The sequence below is a fragment of the Macrobrachium nipponense genome, chromosome 31 (assembly GCF_015104395.2).
Source record: "Macrobrachium nipponense isolate FS-2020 chromosome 31, ASM1510439v2, whole genome shotgun sequence".
In the NCBI taxonomy this organism is placed as follows: Eukaryota; Metazoa; Arthropoda; class Malacostraca; order Decapoda; family Palaemonidae; genus Macrobrachium; species Macrobrachium nipponense.
In genome coordinates, this window is record NC_061093.1 from 18540075 (window position 1) to 18563775 (window position 23701).

The 23701-nt window shown below is 44.4% G+C and overlaps 1 protein-coding gene across 1 annotated transcript in view; it reads left to right on the forward strand.

The window, feature by feature from the left end:
• LOC135206660 (transcription factor IIIA-like) overlaps positions 1–23701 on the forward strand; it is a gene marked incomplete in the record, with an annotated part of 91578 nt that overhangs the window by 24413 nt on the left and 43464 nt on the right. The window contains 2 exon segments of the mRNA XM_064238028.1: positions 6882–7049; positions 8420–8586. Of these exon segments, the coding sequence (XP_064094098.1) occupies positions 6882–7049; positions 8420–8586 (335 nt within the window).

Consider the following 23701-nt stretch of genomic DNA (forward strand, 5'->3'; position numbering starts at 1 on the left):
CAGCCTTTGTCTACTCTCAGAGCTTCAGCCCCCAGCAGGTCCTTGATGAGCACTATTCCTCACTCACCTGTCCCCTCAAAACCTCCTGAGGGTTATAACAGGAGTTACAAGTCGGACAAGACTTGGGTTCGTGATTGGGATGCATCTTCCCAACTTAGCCCCACCATGAGAGCTTATGCCCTGGTTTAGTTCCAGGATTGAAACAGTCGTATGCTGAATGGTGGAGTGGGGATCAATGGGTTCTGATAAGGGAGAACAGTGATATAGAAGGGTTCAAGGGTTCTTTTCCTTAGGAAATGGACAATCCAAACTACAGAAGACTTACGTTTAGATTACAAAACTGATTTGTCAATATATGGTCTTGGGGAAGAGACCACGCCCACTCCCATGGATTATCTTTCTGCCCTTGAAGCTTTCTTGGGAGGGCATAAGGAACCCAAAGCTTCGTTGGGCCTACCATGGTCTTGTGGCAGGATCACAAGCTTAAAAAACAAGCGGGTAAAATCCCCTACATAAACTTAATCAATCTGGCTACCAAACACCCTCAGTCACACTTTCCTCTTCACACTACAGAAAACACGCAGGACAATTGACCTACACCTACACACAGAACAAAAAAACACAAACACATGTACTCACCCAACTCCAGATACTCCAGGCTATGCTGTGCTGTCTGCCGGTCGAGATCGTGGAGATACCAACAACAAGAAAGACAACAACCAAGAACCACAACCCAACAACACAACAGCAAACAAGGAACACAACAACAACTCAACACAGCAAACAAACAAGGAACACAACCACAACAAAAGACCACTGCACAAACAATCACCAACAACACAAAAAGGCAACACACACCCACCAACAACACCAAGGAATCACACAGCAAACAAAACAAGGAACACAACCCACAACAAAAGAACCACTGGCAAAAACAAGTCCAACCAACAACAAAAAACAAAAAACACACCCACCCACACCAACACCAAGGAATCAAACAGCCTCACCAACAACAAATCTAAAACAACTCACAACCCCACAAGAAACCACAACAGCTCACCAACAATAACAACAACTCACATATAACTGACAGAAACTCACAAGCACAACAAATCCAACAGCACAGTCACAACAACTCTAAAGCAAACAATATCAACTTAATAACAACTAAACAACAAATGAACAATACATAATTTACCCGACTTTCAATGCCTTCACAGGCTCTACCTAAAAACTGACCAAAGACTGACTGAAACACAGAACTCCAACAACGAACAGCACCAGCAGACAACCCAGAACTCACCAACAGCCAATTCAATTGTTAACCATCCAACCACCAATTACTCTCTCTCTCTCTCTCTCTCTCTCTCTCTCTCTCTCTCTCTCTCTCTCTCTCTCTCTCTCTCTCTCTCTCTAGGACATTGTCAAATGGAAATCCCATAACTCCTCCATATTTCCTCCCCCATTACATTTGATGTCTCCTTACACTCGCAACACCCACACTAAATAGCCTTCCGCAACACCCACGGATGCTCGGACGTAGGCCCTTTGGAACTTGTTTGAGGGCCCTCATACACACTCTCAGTTACACCACCCTCCACTTCTCCCAAACCACTTCCAGTCAGACTCCCATTACCATCTCCCTCACTGCTATCCTCCCAAATCTCATTCAGTATCTCATCTACCCCCTCCAACTCTTGTCCTAATATCTCTCGTAACTCTCCCCGCCACCAAATCACTTACCTCATTTACACTCCTGCCAAACTCCCAAAGAGACTCATTCATACTGCCAACCACATCCTTACTACCTGATTTCCTTCTTGGTGAAACTTCACTAAACCCTGTCAATTCAAACCCACACACGCTATATGTATCGTTCCTCCCCTCAAAGTCATCCGTATTACATGCCTTATCTACCATTTTTACCCTAACACTAACCCCTCTATCATGCAGTTCACAATTCTCCCTTTCATTCCCTTTCCTTATCTTCTTCCGCTTTCTTCCATACTCAACCAACACCAACTGCCGATCTTCCAGACCCATTTGCTCACTGATACTTGGCTCACATTTATTTACCCTCAACCCCTCACTCATCGCATTCTCCCGAACGTACTGTCGCATACAAGAGGACCCACCCAACTTAATCCCCTTAACACCTAGTTTCCCGAATTCCCAGCCTGACTCGTCCTCTTGCGCCGTCACACAATTGCCACGTGACCTTCCATCCCACAGTCAGCACACTTCGCACGCTGTTCTTTACACATCCTAGCATAATGGCCATTCTTCCCGCAGTTGCCACAAACCACGTTTATATGGATACCCCGACATCCACTAGCTATGTGCCCTACCTGTCCACACCTGTAACAGTTAATATCCCTATCTTTCTTACACTCACTCACTAAATGCCTTGTTTGCCCACACCTGAAGCACGCTCCTAACGTCCACGGACATTCATTCTTCTTGTGTCCTGCTTACCACACCTGTAACACTGCTGCTCTTGCTCACAACTAACTGACCCTACTTTTCTGACACAGGCACTCCTATCTGTTTTTGGGCTAACTACACACGGTACTTGCTCTAACGCTCCTATCAACCACTCGCTCTGCCATTTGCCTCGGCCCTCCTAAAACTGCCTCCCTATAGCTCTTAAACTCTGCTAGTAGTGCCTCAGGTTACGAAATTAATCCGTGCCGAAGCGGCCTTCGTAACCTGATTTTTTTGTATCTGGAATTACATTTTACATGTAAATTGCCTAATTCGTTCCAAGCCCTACAAAAACAGCACAGTAAATTTTATAATAAGCTAAATTTGACCAATAACAATGAAATACAACAATTTGGACCTTTCAATACCTAACCTAACCGTGACTGTACCTGTTAATAAAGTTTATTGGTGTACATGGTACAAGAAATACTGTACGTACATTTGCGTACATATGTAGTAAAATGTGGAACCTTACCTTTCGAGTGAGGCGATGTCCGAAAGTGGCGACAGAGGAGGACAAATGGCAGAAAACATGAACACTTAACTTTATGAAACACATTAAAAAATGGCAGAAAACATTAACACTAAACTTTACAAAACACATTAACAAATGGGAGAAAACATTAACACTTCTTCATTATCTCCATCTTCGTCTCCATAGAAAGCATCCTCTTCTTTCCGTGAACTTCAGCAACATTCTTGGGACCCATGGCTAATAACGTAAGTAATTAAGTTCACACACAACACGATAAAGTAACTTACAGTACAACGAAAGCAAAATCATTAACACAAATTTACGTTAACAAACTAAATCTATGTGAACAAACGAATACCAGGTGTTTACGATAACGCTGGCACAACAAAATGGTCAAGGAACGCCTGTACATAGAGGCATGATGAGACAGATGCTGAGCAATAGGAGAGGAGGATCTTACGGCGGTGACTAGCATCAGGAACCAATGGGAGAGCAGGAGGGTGGTGGCGAGTCTACTGAGTTGGCGGCGCGCGAGTTTTAAAATTGTTCTCGGTGGCCCAGGCAAATCTTGGACTTTACAGTGCATACAACCTTTTGCAACCTTAATTATTCTCATACACAGAAGCAAAAAAAATCTTCGTCTTTGCCTTCGTAACCTGGATTTTTCGTACGTAGGGACTTTCGTATGTAGGGGTATGACTGTATAACCTCAGCTACTTCAGTCCTAACACTAACACTTCTACTCTCTTTCATGCACCTATCTAGCTCGTAATCCTCTACTATTTCAATGTTGTTCCATGTCAACCTTTCATTTGTCCTTCTCATTTTCTCCTTACGTTTCAGATTTATAAACTCATATACTCTCTCCGATACAGTCGCCAACAACTTTCTCACTAACTCCTCACACTCATTTATCCCTTCATCCCCAAACTTTTTCATGGCTAATACACATACATCAACAATGACTCACCAACATTCATTCTTGGCTCTTCAAAATCATGCTTTCTCCTATATCTAACTCTACTCTTTATTATCCTCTTTGCCTGTTCTACAATCCTAGCTTTCACACTCTCATACAGCACATTCCCTACACTCATCATTACCCCACACATACTCAACAAAAATCCCGTCAAAAAGCTACCTAACTCTCTTGCCCAGACTCTCTTGTTATCCGTATACTTTGCCTCACAATACTTCTCATATTCCTTAAAAAAGTCCCCTATGTCCCTACTACCATATTCCTCGTATTGTGCACATCGGGGTACCTCTCTCATATACACAGCCTTTCATACTTCTTGCTCACTCTCACTCTCACTTTCGCTACTTCCATTCCAACCCTTCTTTCCCTCTTCCAAATACAGCGAATCCACTTCCATAATCACGTCCATACTCTTGACTACGCTCTTCTTACCCTTCTTTCTACCCACCTGTTCCCACTCACTGCTATCTAAATCACTCTCAGCCCTTTCCCCAATGTATTCAGTCCTAGTCTCATCCTGTCCGTTACCCTTAGTCCTAGTCTCATCCTGTCCATTACCCATACTAACCTTCTTTCTTTCCCCTAGTCTTCTTCTTTTCCTCAGCACCCTTCTTATTCTTGTCCTCAGATTTATCCTTATCCTGTGTTTTCCCCTTCTTTCCCCTACCTATCACAACCAAATCACCTTCGTCACTTGTACTCTCACCCACTTGTTCTTTCACTTTCTTAATCTCTCCTGGCCCATCACAAGACTCAGTAGGCCTACCTCCTACTGCTCCCGCTCCCATGAATCCCTTCATCATCTCCTGCACTGCATTCATCATTACCCCGAATTTTTCATCCATTTTCTCAACCATTCTCTCTTCTGCTCCTTTCACCTCTTCTTTCATTTCCACTTTCGCACTCCCTAGCATTCCCCTCATTTCCTCTAACTCGCTCTTCAGCTCCTCACACTCTACCCTTAACCTCTTATTCGTCACTTCCAATCTTTCCTAAGCAACTCTTCCTTCAGCCTCTCCATCTCTTTCAACCCTTCCATCCTCACTTTCCTTCACCAGTCACACAACTCACTACCCCAATTGTCCTGGAGCTGCCGCATCAGCAGTCCCTGTTCAGTCGCCAAAAAATAATGTGGCGGGATCACAAGCTTAAAAAACAAGCGGGTAAAATCCCCCCACATAAACTTAATCAATCTGGCTACCAAACTCACCATCAGTCACACTCTCTTCTTCACACTACAGAAAACTCACAGGACAATTGACCTACACCTACACACAGAAAAAAAAAACCCAAACACATGTACTCACCCAACTCCAGATACTGCCAGTCAAGGTCGCGGAGATACCAACAACAACAAAGACAACAACCAAGAACCATAACCCAACAACACAGCACCCAAGGACCACAACCCCACAACACAACAACAAAACAAGGAACACAACCACACAACAACAAGCAAAGCAGAAACAAGGAACACAACCACAACAAAAGACCACTGCACAAACAATCAACAACAACACAAAAAGGCAACACACACCCACCAACAACATCAAGGAATCACAACAGCTCACCAACAACAACCCTCAACAACTCACAACCATGCCAAGAAACCTCAACAGCTCCCCAACAACAACAACAACCCTTAACTACAACAATTCACATATAACTCAACAGAAACTCAAAGCATAACAAGTCCAACAGCACAGGCACAATACCTCTGAAGTAAACAATGTCAACTAAACAACAAATCAACAACACACAATGTAACCGACTTTCAATGCCTTCACAGACCGCTGCCAACACTACTGACCTTCACAGGCTCTGCCTAAAAACTAACCAAAAACTGACTGAAACACAGAACTCTAACTTTAAACTAACTCCAGCTGTACCAGTAGACAACCCAGAATTCACCAACAGTCAGTTCAGTCGTTAACCATCCAACCACCAATTACCCTCTCTCTCTCTCTCTCTCTCTCTCTCTCTCTCTCTCTCTCTCTAGGACGTTGTCAAATGGAATTCCCATAACTCCTCCATAGTCCTGCCAGATGGAAGGGTGGGACTCTCCACCCTACCACCGGTAGTTAACTACCTAACAACCTTGTTAGAATCGCCTCAGTGGCATGGTCAGTATGGTCTTGGCCTGCCATCTCAGTGACCACGAGTTTGATTCTTTGGGCATTCCACTGAGGGGTTAGAGATGTGTATTTCTTGTGATAAAAGTTCATTCTCGACGTGGTTCGGAAGTCACATAGAGCTGTTGGTCCCATTGCTGAATAACCACTGGTTCCATGCAATGTAAAAACACCATATAAACAAACAACCTTGTTAGATTGAATGGCCGAATTCCAGCTGCGCCGATGGTATTTCCACATTTCCACCTCAGGTTTGAATGTTAGGAAAAATACAAATTACTTTAAAATTTTTCCTTTTTTGTGTTGCCCCAATTAGTTTGTTTTCTGGTATTATCATGTTTTGATTCAAGCTATTCGTATTGGAAGTACATTCAGTATTCACTTTTTCCATCAGTTTTATATATTTTAGATACAGGTAGTATATGATTATTGCAAGCTCTAGGCATCTGGTGGTTGTACAATTTGCTCTTTGTAAGTTTCCACTGTACTACTAAAACAAAAACAAAAATAACAGAGCAGTAGAAGCAGTATTTTGAAAACCCACTTAATGAAGGTAATGAGTGTGAACTAGACAGTCCAGTGGGAAATGGGACATCAAAAAGCAGTTAGGTGAGCCTTTGGGAAAAAGAAAAGTGGTAAAGCTCAGGTTTGTCAGGAATAAGTCATTTGTCAAGAGTCATGTATTTTAAAATGATGCTCTTGCATCTTGGAGACCAAAATGATTTCTTAAATTTTCCATCTCTTTTAAAATATGGTTTTTTTTATCCTTTATTAAAAAGTATTTCTTAAATTTTCCATCTTTTTCCTACAGGTGTGAGGACTGCAACAAGTTGCTGAAGAATAAATATAACATGGCCAGACACTATTATCGTGCTCACGTAAGGCAGAGTTTTACTTGCAATGAGTGCGGGCAAACTTTTAGAAAGCAGAAGTTCTTGAGAAGCCACTCATTTACTCATACAGGCATTGAACCTTACATGTAGGTTGAAACCTTTTTTGTAGAACTTTTTAATAGTATGCGTATTACAACTGGACAAACAATATCAGAAAATGAGGAAAGTGGCACTAGTGCAGTACATGAAAGCTTTCAATAAAACAGGAAAACTTAAGGAATGGCAATTCTGTTGGAAGTTAAGAAAACATAAAATGAAGAAAGTGAAAATGTGGGAAAGGAAAAATTACTTAAAATAATATACTATTCTGAAAAGAGTAATAGACTTGAGCATCATTCTTTTTTGTATCCATACAAAAAAATAAAAAAATTCATAACTCTCAGTTCAACTAAGTGCTGATTACTAGTGCAGGTTGAGATTTTGAGCTTCCATGCCTTGCATACTGTTAACTATTTGCTTTGATTATACAGTACATCAAGGAATCCATCTATAGTTAAGTGGAGTATTTTGATTCCTTCATTTTGTTAAAATGAATTAAAATTGTGAAACCATTGTCCTTCTTGACTAAGTCAGTTTCTTGGATGTTATGGATGAGAAAGCATGCCATCAGACCTTACTCGCAATCAAATTCAAAGTTTAACTTAATTAATGTTGGTTCTTGAGCACTTTATCAAGGAAAGCTAAATGATAATTACAAATGAAAAATTAAGCAAGGTTGACTTTCTGTTATTAAGCAGTAAGCTAAGCAAGTTTGACTTTTTGTTAGTAAGCAGAAAGCTAAACCATTGAAATTCATGATATTCATACATTCTTTGATAGTCTTTTGTATTGTTACTGGCATTTAAACCATGTAACTAAAATACTTCTGTATTCTAAACATGGTATTTGTCCTCCCCAAATTTCACCTGGAAATTTTGTATTATATCTTTCTTTTGTGTCAAATTCATTAGCTCCCTGTTGCAGTAAAATCTGGAATAGCATGAAAATATGAGTTCTTTTTGTTTTGAATTAGATTCATTTTTATTTGTAACATATGTAAACACTCAGTATGATCTTATTCTATTAGATTTCACTGCCAGTGTATTGGCCTGTTGAAACTTTCTCTGGGAAACAGCTGCTAATATGTTTTCATTTGAAGATAAAACTCCTGATTAAACTGAATTTCCAATTTTTGTATACTACATCTCAGCTACAAAGCTACAAAATTGTCTCAGCATTGTAATGGAGGAACATCAATTTTTGTATTGAAAAAGGTTTATTTTGCTACAGGAAAAATCTCATTTGTAATGTTAGGTTAGTCTTATATTACATTATTACATAAGTCATTCACTTTATAGTTTTCAGTTTTATGAGTTAACTCCTAAGGTTTATGTTTTACTTCACTATATGAGGAAAAATTGTTGATGCTCATCTTGCCCAATAAATTATTATTTTATGTTACTCTATTAAATTTTAGGTGTGAATACCCAGGCTGTGGAGAACGATTCATGTTGCCAAGCAGATTGAGGCGCCATGCTTTAGTACATGTTCAGAAATGTTACACATGTCCTAATGAATCATGTGGCGAGACTTTTGATGTCCATTATGATCTGCGAAAGCATCTTGCTACCAACCATCCCAAAGGTATTGCCAAAATACTGCAGATTTTTATGTAGATGACTTACCAAACAATTAAAAAGCTATAAGCTTTCTTTCCCGCAGTATAAAATTCAAATTATTTGGCAGTGGCGGCGCTGGCATCATTAGTGTAGGTGATAAGGGACCCGGCCACTTTCGGGAATACCCGGTACTGCTGAGCTAACTGTCATCAATTTGTTTTCTGCCGGCCACGGAGTAACATCAGTGGTTCTCAAAGTCATTTTTTCATCACCGTTGCTATTTATATATTTATATTTGGTGAAGTACGTACTCTTTTGGTGGTGGTTTTTTGTTAGCAACTTTTTAGCTTCCAGTCAGCAAAGTAAGATCTAGTGTTAATATGTTGGACTCAAGTTCGTCAGCAGTTAGGTTTTGGAGCGAAAAGCTGTAAAACTAGAATGGCTTAACTGTGTTATGATTCGCACTCCAAGTGCGTGAAGTGTAGGGGGCAGGAATGTAGCTAAGACTTACCTTGCGCTGAGTGTCAGGACTTAGGTGATCAGGCTTGGAAGAACCTTAAATCTCATTTAGAGAGGATGGAGAATTATAGGAAGAGAAAGGCGGCTCTTAGGGCCGAAAGTAAGCCTAGTATTGAGGTAATGCCTTTACTTATAGAGGCAAAGAAATCTAATTTTTCTTCCCCTCTTTTATCTAACATCTCTCCTATTGTTAGTCCTCCAACTTCATTGCCACTAACTCCAGTCCAGGTATCCCATGCTTCCAATCTTAACACCATTGCCAGGCTTAAAGTCCAAAATGGACAAGACATTTGAGTTGTTCATATACAAAACAAATTTTTGGTCTTAACATTAGGATTATCTTGTAGCACAAGCTGGAAAATTTGTAAAAAGAAAAAAATTGTATAATCCAGGAACTATTGGCATCTGTGCTTTGCTCATGGGGTTTTTGGGAGCTTCAAAATGCCTTGGGTATCCTGTAAGGTCATCAGTTACTTCCTTACCGCCATTAAGAGAGGATGTGATTACTTTATCTCTTTAAAGCCAGTTTAGTTTGCCCATTTTTTTCTTTTCTATCTTTTCTTTGGGTGTGATCTAGTAGGTTTAAGTTGAGAGACAGCATTTGCTTGTTGAGTGCCCAAATTGGACCCAGCAAAGATCTATTTATCTGCGGGAGTTTCGGAAATGAAAAATATTCTTGCGGAAAGCAGGGATTTTTCAATTAATAAAATCATAAATTTTTTAAATAAGACGGTTTCTCAAATAAGTCTAATTTGTTCCGATACGTAATACAAACCATCGGTCCTTTAACAATAGGAAGTAGCTAGCGGCAGCTGGAACGGTCGTAAGCTTCGAACAAGGGGAGAAAACGGTAGTTAACTGCTTGTCCGACAGTCGCGCGCCGCGCGACTGGGAGGTAAACAAATCACTTTTGCTTTCGGCCGCGGGTGTGAAGGACGTGTTCGTCATCGCTCTCTGCCTGCTTCATCGTCGTATCTTTGTTTATATTGTGTTTTCTACTAATGGTTTGTTTGACTTGAAAATGAAACTGTAAGTACACTGTTTTCATTTTCATTACTTAATTATGAACCAACATGGAGTTATCGCCGTAGATGCGGCGATTTCCTCTCTTTTCATGAATTGAACCCTTGAATTATGCCTCGGTGCCGAGGGGCGGGCGCGCTCGCACCGAGTCATGTATTGTGGGCGAAAGTGTGTAATTGAAAAATGTAAGTACTCTTTTCATTATATGTTTGCCCTGTGCGTTCATTACCGAGAGTGTGTTTGCGCTCGGCACGAGCCTTTTAATTTTGTATAATAGAATGCAATGAAAGTGGATTCGCAATTGCAATATTCTTTTCATTTTCATTTATTTATTTGCATGAAATTTAATTTGGATCAATTTTCGTTCTTACCCGGGAATTGATCCTTACGATTTTTTTATGTGAAATGAAATCGCAAGTGCAGTATTCTGTTTCATTTTCATATATATTTTATGATAGCATCATATTATTGGATCAAGTTTCCGTTCTTACCCAGGAATTGATCTTTTATTTTTCCCCTTTAAGTTCTATGAAGTGAATCGCAAGGGCAGTATTCTGTTTCATTTTCATATTACTTTTCACTGCTGTGCGGGGGTAGGGGAAGCGAAGGTCTGCCAGGAAGTCGTCGGAAAGCTCTCCCGCGACTCCCTTGGTATCCGATTCTTCGTCTTCCTTCCTGCCCCCGCTCAGCTTTTTCGTTGTATTTTGTATTTGGGGTGGGGTCTTCCTTGCGTTCGGGGTGGGGCATGTCTTCCCCCCGTGCGTGAGGGAACCCTCTTACTAATCTATCTATGTTACCGCAGGTGCTACATCCGTGGGAGACGACCTTGGACAGGTATGGACCACCGCGGAGGCAGGGCGTGCCTAGCATCCACGGGCTGCTGCAGCGTCTAGCGAGGTCTGGGGCGGTCTCCACTACTACCACGGCCGCGTTTATGTGCGCTCCCCCCCCTCCTGGTCTACACTCCCCATGCTGTGTCGATGACGCCGTCTGCCGCTACTAGGGCCGCAGCCGTACCGAGGTGGGGTTGCCGCCGCCGCCTGTTTTCTTCGTGTTGCCTGCCCCAGACTTCCTGCTGTTTTCCAGCCCAGCTCGCCCCGGGACCGGGCGCCAGGACCCAGGTTCCGCTGGCTGCCGATGATTCTACGAGGCGATCGCTGGGCCTGCCGTACCTGCCGCTGATGTGATTCCCGCTGTTGGCTTGGCTGTCCCTTCTGGTCTACCGCTGCCGCTGTTCCTGCCGCTCCTGAGCTGGTTGCTGTTCCTGTCGCTCCTGGTTCCTGTGCCTGTCCATGCTGGTCCTGCCCACGGTGTGTCTTCCCCAGTCCCAGGTCCTTCCGGACAGGTGCAGTCGGCCGTGTTGCTTCGGCAATAGCCCCGGCTCCGGCCTGGATGGAGGACCTGACGACTGTCCTGCGTGAGCTGACGAGGAAGAGGAGAAGAGGAAGGTGTCATCTTCGTCTTCATCGTCTGCTGCTGCCTCTTCCCCTTCGAACCTTCTAAGGCCCATAAGCCGAAGAAGAAGAAGGAAGGCTGGCCTCCTTCCCCCTAAGAGTCTCCTTCGGGAACTTCTAAGGGCCCGTCCCACCTCGGTGGGACGGGGGGTCCTTCTGCTGGTCCTCCTGCTCCTTCGGGAGCGGGCCCGTCTCCCCTTCCGCAAGGAAGAGATAGACGGGGACCAGAGGAGTATCGGTTAGCTCTGGTACTTCCTCGCCTGGTGCTAGCGGCGATGCCGCTACGCCAGGTTCCGGCTCGGTCTCTCGTTCGCGAGAGATCCCGAGTGTACGTTCTCCCTCGGGAGACCGTGCAGCCAAGTTTCGGCGCCAGAGTTCGCTCGGCGCCAAGACGCGGCACGGAGCAGAAGGCTGGTGAGAGCGCTCCAGGTGACTCTTGCCAGGCCAGCGGCCGCTCTTGCAGCGACCAGCTGGTAACCCGGGTTTTCACCCCCCTAAGAAGGCTCCTTCGGGACCTTCTAAGGGCCCGTCTCGCTCCGGCGATTCGGGGAGCTCTTCTGCTGGTCCTCCTGCTCCCTCGGGAACAGGGCCCGTCTTTTCTTCTACCAAGGAGAAGAAGACGGGGACCAGAGGAGTACCAGCTTCGGCTGGCACTTCCTCGCCTGGTTCTAGCGGTTCTGCCGCTAAACCAGGATCCGCCTCGGCTTCTCGTTAGCGAGAAGTACCGAGTGGACGGTGGTCTCCCGCGGGAGACCGTCCAGCCAAAGTCTTGACGCCCGAGCTCGCTCGCCGTCAAGACCGAAGCGCGGAGCAGAAGACTGGCGAGAGTCGTGCAGACGACGCTCATCAGGCCAGTGGACGCTCTCGCAGCGACCAGCTGGCTGCTCGGGTTGACGTGACGGTCGCTGACCAGCCACGAGTTGAGGCGAGGAAGGGGTCCCCGCGGCCGTCGGTACCAGCCACGGCTGGTACCAGCGGCTCGCACGCGCCGAGAGGACGCTCGCCGGTCTCACCGCGACAGCGAACCTAGCAGGTCACCTGACGCCGCTCCCATCGGGACCGGGCGAAGATGGTAACCAGCAACAGCTCGCCTGACGCTAGAGATCAGCGTCGACGTTCTCAGCCGAGCCTCTCGCCCAGGGCGAGCGGCAAGGCTAGGCCTGCTGCTCGATCGCCACCGCGGGTTGACGATCAGCAGCAGCCCTCCAAGCACGCTGGTCCTGCCAGCGAGCTAGGGGGGGGCGTCAGGTCTGCCTCTCCTGTACCTTCAACCTCCTCGGGCTACACCGGGAGGAGCGAGGTACCTATGAGTGATCGCGAGAGGTGCGCCGCTCGCGATCCCGCTATGACGCCGTATGGACCAGGCACGGTTCTAGGACCCCCGACCAGGGACATACGTGCAAGTAGCTGGAGGCGACCGTCAGGGGTCTGCCGCTTTTCCTCCTTCGGAAGGAGGAGTATTCTCGGATCTGTTCTTGTTGGAAGGACTGGACGGTCCTACTCCGCAAGACGCGGTTACTCCCGAGATACAGAGGAGATTACAGAAGTCATTAAGCTGATTCGTCAGCATAATGACCTTGCGGAAGGATTGCCGCTCCCACCAGCAGAGCCCACGTCTCTGCTCGAGTCGTTTTGGGGCCCGAGAGGGAACCCAAACCGACGGTGGGTCTGCCGCGATCGGAGCTTGCCGATTCTGTCTCGAACCAGAGTCTCTCGTCTCCGGACAAGAAGGCTCGCTCAGTTCTGGCCGGTTTCCGAGTATCAAGCTACTTCCACCTCCTCTACTGCGACAGCGGCGTTTCTACGTGTCTTCGGACACCGTATTTAAATACTCCTTCGGTCCTCCTGAGAGGTTTCGACCTCGACGAGGACTGGAATGAGTCGGAGGACGGTATCGGCTCTCCCCCGTCAGGTGTCGATCAGCCCCACCCAGACGACGTTCACAGTGGCGGCAGACCCTTACCTACAGTGAGAGTTCGTAACCCTCCGCGGGGGAAAACGTTTTCTCCTGACGATACGTTTTCCCAGACTCTGAGAGACCATCGCCGCAAGGCGATGGCTGCTCCTATTCTTCTCCAACTGCTAGTTCCACTGGGAAGGCGAGCGAGTATCCAATTCCTCCACCATTCCCTCTCTCCTTACGGCTACGAGGGAAAGGGGAGGGATCCTACAGAGATTTCTCTGTAGGATCCCACGTTCGGGACTGCGCTACCGGGGGGACCTTCGGGTCCTACCTGACGTAAGCCCCGGTCGTTGAGGAGGGATCCTGCCCCATTCTCGATTTCTACGGGAATCGAGAGGACCACCAGCCGATATCGTTTGACGAATTCGGTGGGGGTTTCGCAGACTGCTTAGAATTCTAAGGAATTTCTAGCGCATTCAGAGTGTTCGAGTTTTTTACGATCTCCATAGGCGAGACCACGGTCTAAAGTGAGCGAGACGAGAAGCCCCGATGATACATGATAATCGGGAACCTCGCCTATGCGCGAATTCCTGGAATTTCTAGCATTGGGAAGAAGACTGCTGATGAAAGAAACTATCTTACAGTAGGCGACCAACCTGGAATAGAGAAGATCGGACGGGAATATCCAGTTTGGCTTGAACTATCGTCTTAGTATTCTGTTCACCATTGAAGCTTTCCTTCGAGGAAGACTTCTCCTTCACTCTTTGATAGAGATCGAAGGTGGTCGATCTCCAATCCTTATTGTTTTCTTGAAGGAAAGAATTTAGGATGGAGATCGTTGTTCAGAATCCTACAAATATACTACGTATATTAACCTCGCGACATGATTCTACTAAGCAGTTGAATTGTCCGAGGGGTAGGCGCATATCCTAGTTTTATCTACGGATTGCGACTTAGAAGAGAAGTATTCTAATTGAACTGCAACTCGGGGTTGCCTGCAACCTCCCAGGAGTTTTCAGTTTCAATTTATATACTTATGGTTTTGTCACGACAACACCATTTCAACTTTTATATTTACCGAAATTCGTTTCGCCTAAATATATTGCTCGAGCATATCTTTTATGCTCGGTAGTTCTAGCCGAACGCATTCCTTCATGGAATAATGGATTACATGGCAACTCAGATGACGAGTCGGCGAGTAGCTCAGGCTCAACTACTGCGTATTGAACTGCCTGACAGCAGCTCAGTATCAGCTGGGCCTCCGAGATGCACGGTCAGTTATGTCTCTCTCTCCCCTGGTTTGATTGACTACCGAACCGTATCTCTGCCCAACAATCATGGACTTAGGTCTCTGATTAATGGGGATTCTCGCAATAATGAAGGACCATTACTGCTGTGACGCTAGAGTCCATCGCCTTCGACATTGCGAGAATTTTCAATAGAGATATCTCTTGGACTCTTTCATCTTTCTGTTTACCGCACGGTAACAGAAGTCTGTACAAGTCTCCCGCTGCATCGCACTGCGATAATGCGAATGATTTTGCAGACATCTGAGTTTGTCTTCAAAATATCTCGTATTCGTAGGTGTACAATTGTTCATTGTTTAACCCGAATTACGAGATCTGTCAGAAGACATCGCCTACTCTCCGACCTGACAGCTCTACTTCCAAATGTTCAGCCCATGAGAAGCAGTTCTTCAGGCGGTTTTCCCCTGTGTTTTCATTACTGAAGAACGCCCCGCTTTCATTGCAACTACGACTTCTCACCGGACAGCAATGAAATAGCGGTTAGCGTTTTCAGTCATTTGTAAGCACAGGTTATGAATCTTGAGAATCCTTCTCTCGATTCGTCTGTGAAGACGTAGGTTGCATTCAATATCTACCTTCGTCTTCAACGGTACATAGTGTTGTTTCTCCTTAGCTGAGATTCAACAACCATGAGATGTTTTGCCTTCAGGGACCTCGGTCTCTAGAAGGCAATTGACTTTTGCCTGTTGGGCACATGCCTTAAGAGAATCATCACCTCGCTGTCCGGCATTGGTGACAAACAAATACATTATTTGTTTGGTCTCTCGGCATAACCCTTTTAAGGCGAAGGTCAGTGACTTACTCGGATGCTTTGACAACTTGCCTCCTACCGAACGCAGTCAGTCGGCAGCTGTCAGAGCGCACGAGTCAGTTACGAACTACGCTGTTGACTTAGTTCGGTTGTTACACAGCAATCATTACTTCGTTTTAATAGCTTGTCACAGTACCCATACCATGACACCCACCATGGAGTGTCGGTGTCCTATCCACTACCGAGAACTTCGCTGCATGGGGATAGGAGGATGCGAGAGACTTCGTGGCAAACGGACAGACCAGTATGGGTACTGGACATCACCGAAGTAGAGAAGAGGAATAGGTCATGCGACTATTTCCTTCTTTTCCTCTGAGGAACTGCATGACTTCTCCTGCGAAGTCAAGCATCCAGGGGATGGGGATCCGTGACGCTCGATTTCGTACCGAACTTCGTAGCGAAGACTCAGTAACTTCGGTCCCTGACGATTGGTTCGAGTCGTTCACAATCCCCTCCCTAATGGACTTCACCGCCTTCGATGCGAAGGAGATGCTGCCTTGTCCGCAAGAACTTCTCCGTGGCGCAGGTACTGAAGGCAGGGGTCTGGTCCAACCAGACCACATGCCCTTCCTTCTACCTTCGGGATATTGCCCACAGGTCCTTGGATCTTTTTCCTTGGGACCCGTGGTGGCTGCTCAACACGTTGTGTAGCGAACCCAGACCCTCGCAGGCTGAACAGCATCGAGTCCTGGTGTGACCGTAAGAATGGATGAGTGAATGAGAGTGTGACTGGCTCCTCTTCCCATCTTTTTCTTCCCCTCTACCTGTGGTTAGAGGGACACGGTCGTCACCTGCTGGATTAGGACAAGATGCAGGTGAGCTACTCAACAGAGCCCCATCCTATCCCTTTCACTAGGGATAGGAGCGTATATCCACCACCTTCCTCCAACAAGGGGGAGGAAGTGGATGCCAGCTTGAGACAACCCATACTTTTTGTTGCCTCTTGCAAACAGGAACAAGTTCTTGCTTGCTGGTACGAAGATACGCTTGCCTCTCTCTTAGTACTCGGCCCAGAGGTCTGACCATTGATCCTGCGGTGCACACCCCGATCAATCGGACAGAGGCTTGGATCCCTCCCTCGCTCTTACGACCAGGGAGGCATTCCAGGGATGGACGAACACCAGTCTGTTCATCAAAAGACTCAGATTCCTCCCACCAAGAAGTGAGTCTTCCTATTGTTAAAGGACCGATGGTTTGTATTACGTATCGGAACAAATGACAATTTGTCGAAAATTGCATTTTTCCTAACTATACAAACCTGAGGTCCTCCACATATAGTCCCTCCTCATGCCACCCCTCACTCTGCGTATTTTGCATGGGCCAAAAGCAAAAGTGATTTGTTTACCTCCCAGCCGCCGCGACTGTCGGACAAGCAGTTAACTACCGTTCTCCCCCTTGTTCGAAGCTTACGACCGTTCCAGCTGCCGCTAGCTACTTCCTATTGTTAAAGGACCTCAGGTTTGTATAGTTAGGAAAAATGCAATTTTCGACAAATTGTCATTTTTTTTTTTTTTTTTTTTTTTTTTTTTTTTTTTTTTTTTTCTCAGGATTGATCCCGAGAACCAGCCCGAGATGAGTCTACTTGAGACTCAGAGGTCTGGAAAAACTAACATCTATTAATAATTAATAATAAGTTGAGAGATCATGGAGAATTTTGCCTCACCAACAAAGCTTTATTTGGGATCTCGCAAAAAACAAAGGAAATGCCCTGGAGTGAGTGAGTTTCCTTGTTCAAGATTTTTAATTTTGGCATCCACGGTTCCTCACCCAACGTGCAGTAGGTGCAAAGAAAACATACAATTACTAATCCATGTTCAATTTGTCGTTGATGGTCGGTGGAACAGTGGAAAAATTTTTATGAAATGGGTCATTACAAGAGAAAGGAGACGCTGCTGCCATCCTTGGATAACCAAGCGTTTTCAGCTTTTTTTGTTCCAACTATGCATGATGCTGTTCCATACGTTTTGTCACCAGTATTTGGTGCTTCCCATACCCCTTTGTTTTGTATATGAGACTTACCCAGTAATTATATAGTTATAGTTTCCAACATTCGGCAGCCTAATTCAAATTTCCCAGGTAGCGCTTCGATTGTTCAGCGTAGACATAACAGTGCTGTCCCCCAACTGCAATACAGGCAGTCCCCGGATTACGACGGGTGTTCCGTTCTTGAGACGCGTCTTAAGCTGAAAATCGTTCTAAGCCAGAACATCGTCATAAATCCTAAGAAAACATTACTTTTAATGCTTTGGGTGCATTCAAACCTATGTAAACTGCAGTGTTATTGCATTTTTCATTAAAAAAAACCTTCAAATATTGATCATTTTGCAAATTTGGTGTCATACTACTTCTGCCAGATCAGTGTTGTGGGCGGCGTAACCCTGGAAATAATTTTTTATGAATATAATTGAAAAGCGCCTTAACCACGGAACGTTGTAAGCCGAACCCACCGTAACCCAGGGACTGCCTGTACTAGGAACAACTTAGCAAAGCACTTCATTCTGTTTCCTGCCGTGCTTGACTAAACATTGAGTGCTTACAGCAGCTTGTTCTTATTTTCCAGTTACTGTATATCACTGGATTTCGGTAGTGTTACACAACCACCGGAACGCATTCGTAGCCTTCGAGCAGGATTAGTCTTGTCCTTTGTTTGTTTTATTCAGATTATCAACAAGCCAGATATTTGCATTCTCCAGCAATAGTTCTTGAACATAACTCCATTCAATTAGGCCTAATACTTTTGCATATAAGCTTTACTTACCGGGCTTATGCTATGCAGAAGGCATCGGTTAATAATTGCCTTAAGTAATCATGATTTTATACATTATTCCTTTAGGCCAAGCTTTTGTTTAGATTTTGTTTATCGGCCATTGATCATTAGCTTGACACTTGATAAATAATTACCTTAAAATAATTCTCAAATGTTATTACATTTTTGTATCTTAGAACCTTTGCATTTATTATTTACTTACTGGGATTAGGCTACATGCAAGTTGCCGGTCTATAATTACCTTTTAAAAGTAATTCGTGAAGGTTACATAATTCTTATAGGTTATACTACCTTGCTTTTGGGATTTTGTTTACCAGCCATAGGCTATTAGTCACAAGTCGCGGTAAATATAGTTAGCGTAAAGTAATTTGCTGATGTTGAGACATTCTTTTAGGCCAAACAGTTGCATTGGGCCAATACATTTTTTGTTTACCATGCTTGCGACACTCATCACTTTCCTTTGCAGAGACTGAAAGTGTGGAGGTGAAAGTATTATGGAGAGAATGATATTAATGTTTGGCTCGGGATGCTTTGGGAGAGAAGGCTTACATGGCCTTGGTGTACGGAGGTATTTTCCTGGCGTCACGCAATTGTGAACGTTTCACATTTAAGACGATAGCATCGAGCTCACTAGATGCTCTGGATCACAGGCAGCCACTTGAGTCATTTAGACTTGTTGACTTGTGCATAGGCCACTCGAGTCAATTAGCGGGGCATGTAATCGTTACTGATTGCGATTACTTTCATTCCTGATAATTTTTAAAATTATTTCTTTTTGAATAATCAGTTATTCGTAAATTTTCTTTTAAGAGTCGAATTTGCTTTGAGACTTGATATGAAAATGTTTGGTGATATAAACATATATGTATATTTAGAAGGGTAAGTTATTTTATAATACATACATCAGAATACATGAAATGCTATTTCATATTTTTGCAAACAATATTTGTTTTATTACTTTATCACTAATTGGAGAACAAAAGCAGTGTTTTTACATTACTAGAGTCCGATTGGCTTTGATACTTAATGCAAAAACGGCTTTTTGATATAAAACTATTTTTATTATTTTAGAGTTATGCATTCATTTGTGTTATGTTTGAATGCATGTCTGAATATATGAAAGTCTGATGTTTTCATATATTATGTATGTTTCAAGCCTAGATGCCAGTATTCCCTATAGTGATATATATAAAGTATGTAGTTAGTAATCGATTATTTATTGATTATTTTCATAAAAGTAATCAGTAACCGAGATTACCAGATGCACCAACATCTTGCCTCCCAAAGCTAACGCCAGTTCTCTCCTATTACTCCTCCGATCTTTGTCATTTGCTCCCACGCCTGGCTCCATTGCTTCCTTCCCATGCCTTTGCCAGCTTTTATTTCGATTATCATGAATTACCAATGTAACAGTGAAGTGTTGTGCAGTGGAGGAGTTGGCTACTTGTCCCTTGATTCTCCTAGACTAAGATCACTGTCCTGCTCCTCCGCACCTGGGAGAATACATACTGGAGGTCCAAGGGAGGTCGGGCTGTTGCATACAGGTAGTCACTCCCTCAGTCAAACCTGTTGTCTGTCCCAGGTATCAACAGACAGCCGCTGGAAAGGCGTCTTTCTGGATGTGTGTTAGAGGAGGTGACTATCTGGCCCCTCAGATCTCCTAGACTTAAAAGTCACTTCCTTCTCACGGCCAACGACTGCCTAGGAGAGGACGTACTGGTAGTCGAAGGGAGTCCGAGGGGGTTGCCCCCTCAGTCGAATATGTAGCTTTTCCCAGGTATTGGCAGACAGCCATTGAAAAGGCGTCTTGTTGGATGTGTAGTGAGGAGGGTCTTTTTCCCTCCCTTGGTCAAACTTGTCGTGAGTTTATAGGTTTCGACCGAATGCCGTTGAAGAGGCGTATCTTAGTGTACAGTTGTCGTCCCATTCCAGTGGTTTGTCACTTGACAGATTGCGTCAATGGCATTAATCTTTGGTGTCTCAACCTCTGAAGAGGTATTATATAGTCGATGAATCCTCGTACCCTTGCAGTAATTTTTGTCTGACTCCTCACAGTTGATGTTCGACTCGAGACTCAACTGAGTCGACTCACAACGATGTTCGAAACTCTCAATCGATGTTCAACTAGCGACTCAGTTGATCTGACTCTCAGTCGATTTTTTATTCATCATTCGGCTGATTCGACTCACAGTCGACATTCGACTCACGACTTGGCTGTTCCAGCCCTCAGTTGATTTTCGACTCACGACTCGGCTGCTGCGACTCACAATTGATGTTTGATTCGCAACTCAGCTGATTTGACTCAAAGTCGATTTTCGACTTACGACTCAGCTGATTCAGCTGAAGTTAGTCCGATGGGGGTTTTTTCCCTTTGGTTGAAATTGTCATACTTTATTAGGTTTCGACTGAATACCACTAGAAAGGCGTTTAGTGAGTGGTGCTCAGTAGGCATCAGATTAAAGGATGGTTACTTATTTTACCTAATTAGTATATGGAATGCCCTGTGCTAGTGCATAGACATTGGGAGCATCATAAGCAAATTTTTGCTTCCGATAGCCATTCCTCCACAGGCATTCGCAGCTAGGTATGTCAACTCGCTCGCTTTCACAATGCTCTTGAAGGTGGAGAGACAGACTTGTCTGCTGTAGAGGAAGTGCATTAGAATTCTGCTCCAGCATTTGTATATTTGAGCTTTCTCAAATACTTTTGTCATAGACACTCATCAGAATAGTACCAATTCTCATGACGAGTATCAGGTATTAGCACCTAGCCACTCTAATCTCTCTCGTATTGGGCATTTTTTTGTCGAGCGTCAATCCTCTTACAGGTGCTCTGCATGATATGAGGCATCCACTCCCTTGCTTTAAATCGTTTTGTCTTTTTCCACGCCTGATCTGGCACCAGCTGTTGGAAGTCTGGCGCTGCCTGCTGGACGCCCGAAGACTGTCTCCTCATTCATCTTTTTCAACACAAGGATCTTTTGTTAGCCACCATGTGAACAGGAATTTTCGATCACTAAGACAGACGCGTGGCGAGAAATGGCAAGTTTTGCAAACTTTTGGCGCAGTTAACTCTACTTGACTCTCTCATTCCCACGATCAAACCAGTTGTATGTAGGGAGAGATTGCTTCGTTTGGTGAGTGAAAACCTGTGCTCTTCCTTCAGGAAGTGTCTTTTTTTGCTTAGGCGAATACATTTTCCTAAGTCTTTGGTTTACTATCATCACCGCAAGTTGATGGCACGAGTTATCTCCCACTCTCACTAGCTCCGAGAAGAGAGGCCAAGAACAGTCATCCTCTCTTTTTTCTCTCTAGTGACTGAGTTACAGAACTCTACGGATTACACCCCCCAGAGTTCAGATGTGAGAGACCGTTCCTGGTTCAATCTTCGGATCTCTCCAGTGTTCCTGTTTTTGGAGAACAACCAGTTTGGCATGAACCATTCATCATCGATGCCCTATTTTCGCCATAGAATTTCTCTGCGGGATAACTTCACCTTCGCTCTCTTCATTAAATAATGAAGGAGGGCTGCTTCCAGTCCTTATTCTTTTTCTCTCCGAAGTGAAGAATTAGGCTGATGCTTGGTCGACAGGAGCCTACGAATATTTGTACTTGTACAGGCAGTCCCCGGGTTACGACGGGGGTTCCGTTCTTGAGACGCGTTGTAAGCCGAAAATCGTCGTAAGCTGGAACATCGTCAAAAATCCTAAGAAAACCTTACTTTTAATGCTTTGGATGCATTGAAAACTATGTAAACTGCATTCTTATGGCATTTTTCATAAAAAAAACCTTCAAATATTGATTATTTTGCATTTTTGGTGTCATATTTCATCTGCCAGATGAGCGTTGTAGGCGTCGTAACCCTGGAACATGCGTCGTAACCCTAGAAATAATGTCTGATGAATATAATTGAAAAGCGTCGTAACCTCGGAACGTCGTAAGCCGAGACCGTCGTAACCCGGGGACTGCCTGTATATTCTCCTTGCGACATGCCTATCAGTTGCGTTCGATTACATGTAAGTAAATTCTTCTGGTGTGTGACAAGGACAAAAATAGTACCATCTCTTACTTTTCCTGAAACTTAGGACAGCCTTTCGGTCCTCCCAAGAGTTTCCGATTTTGGTCATGATAAGACTAGTGGTATTATTTTGGGAACAACACCACAGGGTTGGTATTTTCACCAAGCAAGGGGATTTTTCTTTCCCTCTTGTTTCGGTTTACATATAGGTGACCGTGGGTATCGGTCGTACATTCGATAGCTCTATGAGACGAATGCATTCCAAGGCGGAATGTGCTACCAGGCAACTCAGCCTCAGAGTCGGAGATGAGTGAGGAGCAGAGTACTGCCGTCTCACTGAGATTTTGTTCGGTATAGTATTGTTTTTCCTCTATCGAGGGTTAACTTTTAATTTGGATCTCTGTATGGCCATCACAGATTAAGTCTCTGGTTGGCTCTGGAGTCCTGCTTATGGTTGATATTTTGCGCACCACAGTTGCCATTGTGAGAATCATTGGACAGAGATGTCTCATTAGACTCATTATTTCTTTCTGTTTACCCACAGTACAACAGAAATCTGTGAGTCTTCTGCTTCATCACAATTGATCCATAGCCCACTGCGATGATTTAGAAGATTTTTCGGACAAACACGGTGGTTTTATGTTTTCCATATTCTTTTTTCTAATTCGTAAAGTGTTCAATTACTAGTTGTTCACCCCGAATTGGAGTGAGGTTGAAAGACGTAGCCTGATAACTCAGCTGCCAGTGTGAAGAGAGTTCTTCCCAGAACCTATCTCTTCCTCTGTCCCTAAAAACTTTTTTGTCCTTTAGTTTATATGGACTTCATGTTTAAGACACAGTGTTGTCAAGCGTTTTTTGGCCTACTTTGCAGCAAAGCTAAGGATGTAAGAACAACCTTTACGTCCTTAGTTTTCAGTTGTTTTCTGCCATCCAGACCGGAAGCGTAAGCAATCTGTGCTTAATATATTTTTTATGTACGTATGTTTAAAAAAAGTGTCAACAATTTTCAATACCTCAAGACCATTTTTAGTGACTGGTATGGCATTGCGGAAAGAAGCACAGGATATTCTCCTAGTATCTCTTCACCTTTTCGGTAAGGTGTGTGAGTTTGGAGAGTCTGGGGTACAGCGTACCTGGAGCACCCACCACTCTAGTGGATGAGTCTTGACTTTATTTCAGTGTCAGTGATTTCTGGTTGTTTTATTTTGGTGCTACGCCCAGGGCAAGGGCTGGCACCTATCATACTTTGCTAGCCACAGGAGCATTCCCCTCGCTGCAAAGTTTTCTTTAAGTAGGAGCGACCCTTGGCTCTACCGCCCACAGCCACTATGAGTTAAGG